This window comes from Carlito syrichta, unplaced genomic scaffold (assembly GCF_000164805.1).
Source record: "Carlito syrichta isolate Samal-C Ts95f unplaced genomic scaffold, Tarsius_syrichta-2.0.1 Scaffold142937, whole genome shotgun sequence".
Taxonomy (NCBI): domain Eukaryota; kingdom Metazoa; phylum Chordata; class Mammalia; order Primates; family Tarsiidae; genus Carlito; species Carlito syrichta.
The window spans coordinates 259,885-271,819 of record NW_007087033.1 but is presented as its reverse complement, the minus strand read 5'-3'; the positions used below and the strand labels follow the sequence as shown (position 1 = coordinate 271,819).

The following is an 11,935-nucleotide window of genomic DNA, read 5'->3' as shown; positions in this document are numbered from 1 at the left end:
GCAGCACCACAGGGTACACAGGTTCAGTGCGGCATTAACTATGGGAGCTGAGGCGACGCCCCGGCCCAACCACTCCCTGGGCTGGAGTCTTGGTCAGAGGGCCCTGCTCACCCCCAGGTCCAATGCCCTACCCCTACTATGTAGCGTTCAGCTGAAGGACCTCAACAGTCAGCTCCCAACTGCTCAGGAAGAACAGGACTGTGGGACTTAAGGTGACTGTGACCAGGCACCTGTGCTCTGGCCCAGGCCCAAGACCCTATACAACAAGGAGCAACCGGGGTCTTGGCAGTCAGCACTGGAGACCCTGTGAGACCTCTTCTCCACCTCTGGGTCCCAAATTCTTGGAGAGCAGGCTGCACAGTGCAGCACATGGTGCGGGTACTCAGGGAAGCTGCACTCAATGCCAGTATGAATTCAAGGGTGCACGGCGCCTGGAAGAGGAGCTCACGAAGGCAGAGCATGGCCCAGTGACATTTATAGAGAAACAGAAGACGGGTCGACGACACAGTCAGCATTTCTACTTCAGTGACTGGCCGATTCCAACCAGAACAGAAACCAGGAACATAAGTGACAGCGCAGGGTTCTGCACGCTCAGTCCCACTCCCCCTCCCCCTCCGCCTCTGCCTCCGCCTCATCTTCTTGCGGCCCCTCCAGGTCGTTGAGGTGGAAGTTGGCCATCATGTCGCGCACAGCCAGCATCAGCCTGTTCAAGCCTTGGTTGCGGTTCAGACCCCCAGCCACTCCTTCCTCGGGCCTCTCCCCCTGCAATAATAGGACGTGTCTTGAGCAGGGGCTGCCCGTGCTGGGCCTGAGACTCAGGGCTCAAGTCGAAAGGTGCCACAGAGCCTGAGGTGCCTCTGCCCCCAGCACTGGGTCTGAACCCTCCCCAGGTACCTGTGAGAAGAGTAAGCTTCAAAACCAAATGACATGTCTACCCAAGCCAGGCCCAGGGTGAGTTCCAAGCAGCCATGATGATTCCTGGGGTCCTGCACCTGGCCTGGCCGCTACCTTTTGGGCATAACCTGACTATCCCAGTAGGGGGACACCCACTGACAGATGCGTCTTGATCTCTCCCTGTCCCCTGCACTGCCTGGCACAGATTTGGCTCGAGGAGGGCTCTAGACATTCTCACTGGAATGGCCTCACCTGTGCCCATAGGTAGGGAGTCCTAGGATGAGCTCAACCTACCTCCACAGTATAATTTGGCAACAAAGATCGAAAGAAGAGAGCGATTGTGCTTCCCTGGCTGACGGTACTTATCCTGAAAGAGAAAATCAAGAAAGGTCAGAAAATCAAGTTGAACTGACACTTGTGGGGTCCAGCTGGCTCATAAAGATGCCTGTCAGCAACCCCATCCCCAGGGACAGGGAGACTCCCACACAGCCGGTGCCTGGAGCGGTAGCAGCAGCAGGCAGTGAAGAGTGCTCATGAGTGAGGGTAAGGCTGTGGAGACCCGAAGAGGGACAGGGAGAGACCAGCTCAAACCCTAGCAGGGAAGGGACTCCACTGTGGGGCATGGAACTCTAGAGCCCAGACTGCTGAGCCACACAGGGAGCAGAGGCCACCACAGCCATGCTGGCTACCTGCTGCCACTGTGTGGTGCCTTGCTCTTTCCCCAGTTCATTGAGCACCCCACAAGGGCAGAGGTGGGTTCTTATTTTACTTCCCACTGTACTTCTAGCACTCTCCACAGAACCTGGCAGAGAGGTACTCACACCTTCAACAGCGAAGTCAAAGGACATAGCCTGCAAAGGCAGATTTGTCCCTCTTTTCTCCCTCCCCATTAAGGGAAAGACTTAATCCAGTGCCTGATTTCTGAGCATCTGGGTCTGGAGGAGGCAGCCAGTCCCCATGAGACCTGAGCACTGACCTCAGAGCTGTACAAGCCAAGAGCAAAGCGGGAATGGACGATACCTCTCTGGTCTGACGTAGGAGTAGATGGTGTCCGGAGGTGGCAGAGGGTCAAAGCCCATCACAGACTGCGTGGTCACATCCTTCAGAAAGGGACACAAAATGGAGATGCTACAGATGCTGCCAGGGAGCTTCTGCCTCCCCCAGCAGAGCCCTTCAGTTGCCTCCCGTTTGGACTGGATGTATCTGCTGAGAGACAGCCAGAGTCTGACAGAAATGGCTGCATTTTTAGCTGGGCACAGTGGTTCATACTTGGTAATCCCAGTGCTTTGGGAAGTGGAAGCGAGAGGATTGCCTGAGCCTGCAAAAGCCTGGGCAACAAGGTGTGACCTCGTCTCCACAATAAATAAAAAATTAGCTGGGTGTGGTGACACACACTTGTAGTTCCAGCTACTTGTAAGGTTGAGATGGAGGGACTGCCTGGAGCCCGGCAGGTCGAGGCTGTGGTGACCGTGAGCATGCCACTGTACTCCATCCAGCCTGTGATGACAGAGTGAGACTCCAACTCAAAAAAAAAAAAAAACCCTGGAAGAAATAGCTGCACTTTTGTACCAAGAAATGTTGGATAAGGGAGTGGGACAACCTTTCTTCCAACAGGACACTCAAGACAGCTGAGGTAGACCTGCATGACTAACCTCACTGTGGGCACTGAGCCACCGCTTGCATGCAGCTCCCCACTGTCCACCCCTCAGCTGTCACTTGCTGTTGCTCTACTGATGAGTAGGAAGCTCACAGCCCAAGACAAGGCCTGCTGTGCCAGTTGTAAGGACCTGCCCAAAGTTAAAACAGGAGGCACCAAGGTGCCCTCAACTGATGAGTAAGTGACTCTGCCTCCCTCTGACTTGCTGTTTTCCTAACTCCTTCTAATTCCTTAGTAAGGTTTCTCTTTAGGTTTTCTAGGAGTACCAGCTGATGTTTCCACAGCACCTCCAGCACATGAGCTCCAAGACCGAGCAGGACCATACCCCATGATGTGGAAAAATCCCCACAGCACCACAGTCATGAAACCATGGATGGAGTGGCTCACCAAGGCCACAGCACACAGTGGTGATAGGTCTGAGGGCCCAGCTTGTGCTCTGAGTCCCGGGAGGATCTGCCTCTTGATATGCCAAGCATCTGAACCCTAGCTGCTGGGGAGGAGCCCTCTGCATAACACTCCACCCCCCACTGCCAGGGCAGAGCTGGGTGGTGAGGATGCCTGCGCTGCGCATGCCTGTGGGTGGGCTGCTGGAGCAGGCAGGCGAGTGCACGTGACTGGCTCACACAAGGATCCCATTTTCAGCTCTTCTCCCTTACCAGGGGCAGGGCGGCAACGGCTTCCTTGATCTCAGAGAGGATCACGTGGCGGTAGATATTTCTGGGTGCGCGCTGGTAGAGCACCTTCCGCCTGAGGCCAGAGGAAAAGCAAGGGACAGCAAGTGAAATGGCTTGGAAAACACCAAGTCCCCCTGCCCAAGACTGCTCACTCTGTCTCTGATATTGCCTAGAGTCTCACATGTCACCCCTAAGCAGAGGCGGCACAGTCAGCTCCAGGTCCATGGAGATGGAGGCTCTAGGGGCAAATCCCAGCCATGTGACTGTGACTCAGCCTCTTTGTCCATAAGAATAAGAACAGTCATGGCCAATGGCTTCTCATGGGGAGTCACTGAGTCTACATGAAGGGACATTGGGCATGTCATCATTCACTGCTAAAACTATGGGCACAGATACCTGCTGGAAACTGCTCTTGGAGGGCAGCACAGGGAACAAAATGTGTTCCTGCCCACAAGAAGTACCGAGCCCTGTGGGAGGGCAGACCAGAGCACTGTGTTTACATGACTGCCTCCTGGGGCAACTCCTTAGGTCCACGAAAGACTTCACTGTAGATAAGTAGATGCTCAGGTGGGTGACATTCCCACTCAGTCTTCACTGACCCTGGCCACGGTTGGTGCTCAGGGCCACGGGCAAAGGTAGACTAACAAGAACAGACAGGGGGGACTGTTTTCTTTTTTTTTTTTTTTCTTTTTTGGAGTTGGAGTCTCACTCTGTCACCCAGACTGGAGTGCAGTGGCCGCTCCCGGCCACCACAGCCTCAACCTGCTGGGCTCCGGCGATCCTTCTGCCTCAGTCTTTCAAGTAGCTGGAATTATAGGCACGCGCTACCACGTCTGGCTAATTTTTTTGATTTATTGTAGAGATGAGGTCTTGCCAAGTTGCCCAGGCAGGTCTCGAACCCGAGGGCTCAGGCAATCCACTCACCTCAGCCTCCCAAAGTGCGGGATTACAGGCTGAGCCACCAAGCCCGGCTTGGGACTGTTTTCAAATGAAGCACGTCAGGCTACGAACCACCAACAACCTCACATGAAGGTGAGAAATCGATAGATGGGGCTGCTCCTACGTTCCTCCTTGAGTGCATCTCTGCCAGGAGGGAGAGATTTATCCCAGAGGTGCTGTGAATGAGACTTGCTGTTACCTCAGCAAGTGTGAGAATACAAAAATGCACAGCCAAAAGGAAACACTAAGCCAAACTACTATTTTTTTTTTTTTTTTGAGTCACCCAGGCTGGAGTGCAATGGCACACTCACAGCCACCACAGTCTTGACCTGCTGGGCCCACGTGATCCTTCCACCTCAGCCTTCCAGTAGCCGGAATGACAGGCACGTGCCACCATACCCAGCTAATTTTTTGATTTATTGTAGAGACGAGGCCTTGCCATGTTGCCCAAGCTGGTCTCGAACCCATGGGCTCAGGCAATCTTCTCGCCTCTACCTCCCAAAGTGCTGGGATTACAGGTGTGAGCAACTGTGCCCAGAGAGCCAAACCACTATTACACATTATCAACACACACCAATTCTTCAACTCCGTGTTGGCATGACAGCCACCTTCTGGGGAGCTGCCAGGACAGGTCAGGGCCTGTGCTAACATGTCTATACTCGCTCACTCTTTTATCCCTTAAATAGGCCCTTTGCAGGCTTGGCCCCCATAGTAGTGAAAGTCAAGTTGCTCATAGCCTCCACTGCCTCTGGAATCAGGGGCTTCATGTTTGTGATGAGGGTCCCTGAGGAGGGAAGTGGTGGGCTTGGTGCCTGCGTCCCCCTGTGAACACCAGCTCACCTGCTCTCGCAGGCTTCCACAGCAGGGTCCCCGGCATCCACCACCTGAAGAACCTCACGGACATTTTCCTCCAGCCAGCTCATGGTGGCAGGTTCTTTCCAGAGGAAGTGTGACCTCCCGAGGTATAGACTCACCAGCTGGCTCAGAGCAGGGGGCTGGCTGGGGGAGAGCAGCACCTGTAAGCAGACCCCCTATCCGGCCAGGGCTTGCCCTTGAGGCCAGCAGGGCCCCCTGGTGGGCAGAGGAGACGTCCAGGGCACGCCCAGTGGCCTGGAGTGCAAGGACACAGCCCCCTCGGCTGCTGGACCTGGAATGCCTGACCTCCTGGGGAGGGGCACCTGTGCTTCTGTGAACCTGCTGTATGTTGTTTCTTTAGAGGCATGACTGACAATAGAAGTGTAAACACAAACAGTGCAGAGCAAGCACTGGAAGATGGCGCTGGCTCCCTGAGGGGGTTGGGGGCTGACCCCACATCATGCATTTTTCTTCCACGTCTGTTTTCTCTTTATTTTTTATGAGAAATCTGAAAAAGCAATATGTGCCAAAATAGGTACCATGGGAGTACTGCTGACTAGAGTCCACAGGCTCACCTGTCTCCCTGCTCCCAGCACCCCCGAGGGTCATGTGGACCCAGACCCCCACTCTCCTCAGGAAGCATCTCTGTGAATCTTAGTTTTAAGGTGATGCCACTCTCTCATCTACCAGTACTTTTTCTCACAGAGGTGGGGGAGTCCCTGTACAGATGGGATTCCAGGGCCCTCTTCAGTGGGACAATGGCCCCACGTTCACCCCGACCTTTCAGGGCTGAGAACCTAACGGGCCCCTCCTGCCGCCAGGAGTTCATTCTCTCATGGACTCTCAGGAAGGGTGAATATGGCTCCCGTGCTTGGTACCATGAGCACCAGACAGGTACCTCATGATGGCACACAGATGGGCACCCCATGGACAGGTCCCCCAGAGGCCAGCCCTCCTCAGGGCGCCTTCTACTCGTTACCTTATCTCGGCGTCGGGTCCAAAGAAGCGGTGGCTGGAGACAGAGGCGTCAGGTCGCACACTGCAATACTCGAGCAGGGGCATGAGGACTGTAAGGAAGAAATGCTCCATGGTGAAACCCTCAGCTACCTGTCCCAGCCCCATGAGACACTTGTCACAGACACAACTTGGTGGTTTTCAGTTGGAATAGGCTGGACAGCCAGGGGGTTCTCCTGAGTTACTGCTGCTGGGAGAAACCCAGGGTCTCCACTGGGGGCCCCAAGAAACCTCTGCAACCTTGGAAGTGGACACCTGCTCTCCCGCCTCCCAGAACCCACACCTGCTTCTGAGGGAGATGACCCTCCAAGGACATGTGGTTGGATGTTTTAATCAGAGGAAGACCCCATGGCAGACTGGTCTGAGAAGGGGCTGTCCCAGAGAAGGGGCTGTCCATGCCCTGGGGCAGGGCCAGGGTGAGGTTAGTGGCTGGCACAGGGGGGTGAGGGCCCCGTGCGCCTATCCCACTGGGGTAGAGTCTATCTTAGCTCTCCTGGCATGCCACACAGCAGCTTCTCAAGACAGCCTGCCTGCTGGGATGTCAGGAATGGGCCTCACTGCAGCTGCCATGTGAGGTGGCAAGGCAGTTTGGCCCTATAGCACACAGGTCCTGCCCAGTCCCACATGCCCTAACATGGTTGTTCTATTGGAGCAGAGCACCCTGCCAGCTGCAGGTGACCCAGAGGAGCACAAAGGTACTTCTCAGATAAAGGAGATGAACCTTTTTGGGTCTGTGAGTAGACAGAGGCCTGACAAGGTCCTGCTGTGGACATAGTACTGCCTGTGCTGGCAGCAGTTCCAGCTCCCAAGCTGTATGCCTCCAAGGGGCCTAGAAGGAGCCCAAGAAACCCCTGGAACCAATGAGGTGATGCTGATTCCAGGACCATCTAATAGGAGACAAGTGGTTACTTAACGTGTGCACTCCAGATGCATGCAAACAACTCTCATCCACACAGTCAGTGCCATCAGGGAAACCTCATCCTAAACAGGGGTCTCATACGTGCTGTGAGAAAGTCTGACCCGGCAGCAGCCTCACTGTGCCTGCCCTGTGTGTGTGGACAGAGGTGCCAAGGGCAAAGTCAGGGCTCAGGGTCAGCTTGGGCTCCTGTGGGTTTGCCAGGGACCCTTGAGCAGAGGGTCTCTGCCATCCTCCCAGCCTGACGCGGAGCATAATCCTCCCCTGGAGTTCGGGGTCACTGTGGTCTACCACCTCTCAGTCACGCCATGGCAATCCCCAGACCTTTCCTGCTCCACTTTCTCCCTATACCAAACATCATCTAATACACTGCAGCCTCTAGTTAATCTTGCCTGTCTCTTCACTCTAGAATGTGAGCCCCACAGAGGTGGGGAACCAGAAAGGCAGGGATCCACAGACGCAGGGACTCATAGAGGCAGGAACCCATAGAAGTAAGAATGCTTGTTCTACTCCTCTGCTGCCTCCTCACATCTGGCCTGGCAGCAGCAGACTCTCAGAGATGGCTGGATCCGCCCTCTAACAGCAACTATAGCATATTTTTAGGCTCTGCTAGTGAATGCATCCTTCTGTAAGTGTAGGAGAGACTGGGACCTGGCTTGTACCACCAGGAAGATGACACGGTACCTACCTCCAGGGAACATGGTGAGTGCCTGCTGGATCAAAAGAGAGGCCTTTTCCCTGGCAGAGCTAAGCTCATGCTCGGGGAGGTCTGTTTGCTGACTCAGCAGGAAATATGCCAATGGAACAGAGAAGGCAAAATTTGGGAGCTGGGACAGGTTCCGAAGAGCCTACGAGGAATGAAGAAACAGAGCCTCAAGGTCATAAACACATAACATGTAGCGTTCACAGATGCTCTGTCACTAGACAAGCCCCACCACGGGCTTGATGACCCAAAGGCATCTCCTTTAACTTAGCATAAAGATAACTTAAGGCTGGGCACGATGGCTCAAGCCTGTAATTTCAGCATTTTGGGAGCCCGAGGTGAAAGAATTGCCTGAGCCCGCAGGTTTGAGACCATTCTGGGCAACACAGTGAGACCTCATCTCTACAATAAATCAAAAAATTAGCCAGGCGTGGTAGCACAAGCCTGTAGTTCCAGCTACTTGGAAGGCTGAAGCAGAAGGATCACCTGAGCCCAACATGTCTAGACGATGGGGTGGTCATGAGCATGCCACCGCACTCTAGTCTGGGCAACAGAGTATGACTCCAACTCAAAAAAAAAAAAAGATAACTTAAACTTCTACCTAGGAGGATTTTCTTTTCACTTTCTTTTTTTTTTTTGAATTGGAGTCTCACTCTGTCGCCTAGGCTGGAGTGCAGTGGCACGCTCAAGGTCACCGTGGCCTCCAGCTGCTGGCTCAGGCAATCCTTCCGGCTCAGCTTTCCAAGTACCTGGTATGCCACCATGCCTGGCTAATTTTTTAATTTATTATAGAGCTGAGGCCTCGCCAAGTTGCCCAGGCTGGTCTCGAACCCCTGGGCTGCAGGTAATCCTCTTGCCTCTGCCTCCCAAAGTGCTGGGATTACAGGTGTGAGCCACTGCGCCCAGCTAAATTTTTAAAATTTATTGTAGAGAAAAAGTCTCACCAAGTTGCCCAGGCTGATCTTGAATCCGTGGGCTCAGGCAATCTTCTCACCCCCACTTCCAAAAGAGCTGAGATTTTAGGCATGAACCACCATGCCTGGCTCAACTGGGAGGGTTTTCTATGTGCAGAAGAGACAGAAGGACACAGGAAGGTGTGACGTGTCCACTAAGTGGGATGTATGAAGTGGCAATGATGAGCAAAGGTCCCGTCCTTCCCATGGACTCTGCCTTAGAAGCAGAGACTCAGCGCTCTCGACACGGAAAATTTGCCAAGTCTGAACCAGCAACGATGGATCTTCCTCCATTTCCACTATCTAGAGAAGTCGGCTGCCATTTTCAACAATTTTTCTTGTCTTTCTCTACATCTGTATAGAATAGACATGTGACCTACTGTATTTTTAAGAATAGTCTTCAGGCCAGGTGTGGTGGCTCAAGCCTGTAATCCCAGCATGTTGAGGGGCCGAGGTGAGGGGACTGCCTGAGCCCACGGGTTCAAGAACAGCCTGGGCAACATGGTGAGACCCCATCTTACAATAAATCAAAAAATTAGCCAGGTGTGGTAGCGCGTGCCTGTATTTCTAGCTACTTGGAAGGCTGAGGAGGAAGGATTGCCTGAGCCCAGCAGGTTAACGCTGGGGTGGCCATGAGCATGCCACTGCACTCCAGCCTGGGCAATGGAGTGAGACTCCAATTAAAAAAAACCCAAAAAGCCGGGCTCGGTGGCTCAGCCTGAAATCCTAGCACTTTGGGAAGCTGAGGCGAGTGGATTGCCTGAGACCGCGGGTTCGAGACCAGCCCAGGCAACTTGACGAGACCTTGTCTCTACAATAAATAAATAAATAAATAGCCAGGTATAGCAGTGCGCCTGTAGTTCCAGCTACTTGGAAGGCTGATGCAGAAGGATCGCCAGAGTCCAGCAAGTCGCTGGGGTGGCCATGAATGTGCCACCACACTCCAGCCTGGCCAACTCTAAAAATAAAAGAGAAGAGTTTTGTAATCTTATAAACTATCAGGTCAGGCACAGTGGCTTAAGTCTGTAATTCCAGCACTTTGGGAGGCCGAGGTGAGAGGACTGCCTCAACCTGGGCAACTTGGCGAGATCTCATATCTACAATAAATAAAAAAAAATTAGCTGGGCATGGTGACATGTGCCTGTAGTTCCGGTTACTTGGAAGGCTGAGGCAGAAGGATCACCCAAGCCCAGCAGGTCAATGCTGTGGTGGCCCTGAGAGTGCCACTGCACTTCAACCTGGGCAACAGAGTAAGACTCCAACTCAAAAACAAAAACAAAAACAAAAAAAACCTCATAAACTATCGCAAATATTCTTTTGCACTCTCATCTTGGGGGGCAGCCCTGAGGTTTCTCTGCAGCTACATTTTAGTGAGCTACAGAAATTTCTGTAAACTAGATCCCGAAGTGAGACTTCTTGGCCAACCATGCCAAATGTTACATAATTCAAAATGATTTACCTATTTTTTTCATTCTACATGAACATTTGTTGTGAAAAAATTCAAGCACAGGCTGGGTGCAGTGACTCATGTCTGTAATCCCAGCAATTTGGGAGGCTGAGGTAGGAGGATTGTTTCAGGCCAGGTGTTTAAGACGAGCCTGAGCAACATAGTAAGACCCCATCTCTACCATATACAACAAAATTAGCTAGGCATAGTGGTACGTGCCTGTATTCCCAGCACTTTGAGAGACTGAGGTAGGAGGAACTCAAGCCCAAGAATTTGAGGCTGCAGCAAGCTATGATTGCACCACTGCGCTCCTCCAGCCTAGGCTACAGAGCAAAACCTGTCTCTTAAAAAAAATAAATAAAAATTCAAGTACGGTAACAAAGAAAGTCATGAGCTGTCATCTCCTTCTCCCGGATTCCAGGTCCTCTCATTACAAAGTCTTGAGTGCCCTTCCAGACAAGTGCTATCCAGTAGGAACATAATGAGAGCTCATGTTTCAGTTTAAATTTTCTAGTAGCTGCATTAAAGAGAAAATCGGTGAAGTTAATTTTAATACATTATATCTACGCCAACTCACCTAAATGATTACCCCAGTACACATAACTGATGAGGTAGTTCATTCTGCTCTCCAGCAGCACTCACAGCACTTGACCTGGACCAAGTATTTGGGCCCCAGGATGGGGAGTGTGGCTCTAGGCCTGTCTTCATGTGTGACCTCACATGTGGATCTCACATGGCATACATAATCTGGTGTGAATGTGAGCTGTCTGTGATTTCTGGGGTTACCCTTCCCATGGGACGGTGTGTGCTGGGGTTCCCTATGCCACACTACCCTCCCTCTACCCCCTGGCTGCATCTTGTGTGCTGACCACAATGAATTGCTTTGCCAGCTTCCGTGACTACCAGCACCACTTCCTTGCATGCACACTTCTGTTCAGGGCTTAAGGATTCTGACATAGGGCTGCCATAATGCCCTCCAGGAAGACTGGATTCCACCCTGCAGAAGCAGCAAAAGGCAGGAGGACATGAGAATCACTCCTGGTTCTGCCTCAGACCCTCAAGGCTTCAACACAAACTACCCTTTGGGCACACTGCCCTTTGCCCTTGGATGCTGATCCAAGAAAGGTGAAGGAGAAATGGATACCCTCCATGGGACAGCGCATGGCACATACCTACCTCCCACTCCTGGAAGAGGTGAATCAAGTATTCGTAGTTCCGGGCCCGTAAGGCCAGGTGGTCGATGAGCAGCAGCATGCACAGGGGGTCCTCATCTGGCTCAAGGCTTCCAGAGGCAATCCAGAAGGAGAGCAGAGGAAGATGTCGTCAGTGGCTGGAGTTGGCCAGCACAGTGTCCGCACACCTGCAGCCACTGCAGCGAAGACCACGCAGTTGGTCCCGAACAGACACTCACCTTAGAATGAGCTTGCAGTACTCTAGTGCTGTGCGTGGGCACCCCCGCTTCTCCAGGAAGTTCATCTGCTTGTAGAGGGCCAGGTAGAAGCTCCTGGATCCAACACAGTTCCACACGAATTAGAGTGGCACATGGCACAACACCCTGCTGACTGGGCACCCTGCCAGTACCCTTAGTGACCTGACCCTACCCTCTGCTCTCTAGGCTTGAGGCATTTCCTCCGTGGCCTAATCCACGGAGATGTCTGTGAACGTTCCCTGTGTGTCTGGAGAGGAGATGTGTGCTCCCCTTGTGGTTACAGAGGTTTTTTGGGGTTTTTTTGAGTCAGGGTCTCACTCTGTTACCTAGGCTGGAGTGCAGTGGCACAATCACAGCTCACAAGAGCCTTGACCTCCAGGGTTCAGGCGATCCTTTTGTTTCAGCTTCCTGAGTAGCTGGGACTACAAGTGCATGCCACCACACCCCCCCCCCT

The 11,935-nt window shown here is 52.9% G+C and overlaps 1 protein-coding gene across 1 annotated transcript in view; it reads right to left on the bottom strand.

Annotated features, from left to right (window-relative positions):
• Positions 1-455: 455 nt before the first annotated feature.
• The window catches only part of TCF25 (transcription factor 25), a 33,178-nt gene continuing 21,698 nt past the window's right edge, over positions 456-11,935 (bottom strand). Inside the window, exons 10-18 of the mRNA XM_008050042.2 lie at positions 11,464-11,556; positions 11,229-11,334; positions 7,638-7,797; positions 5,999-6,086; positions 5,005-5,163; positions 3,208-3,298; positions 1,915-1,994; positions 1,189-1,261; positions 456-762 (exon numbers count right to left, since the gene is read on the bottom strand). Of these exons, the coding sequence (XP_008048233.1) occupies positions 592-762; positions 1,189-1,261; positions 1,915-1,994; positions 3,208-3,298; positions 5,005-5,163; positions 5,999-6,086; positions 7,638-7,797; positions 11,229-11,334; positions 11,464-11,556 (1,021 nt within the window). The 3' untranslated portion in view covers positions 456-591. The remainder of the gene's footprint in view (positions 763-1,188; positions 1,262-1,914; positions 1,995-3,207; positions 3,299-5,004; positions 5,164-5,998; positions 6,087-7,637; positions 7,798-11,228; positions 11,335-11,463; positions 11,557-11,935) is intronic.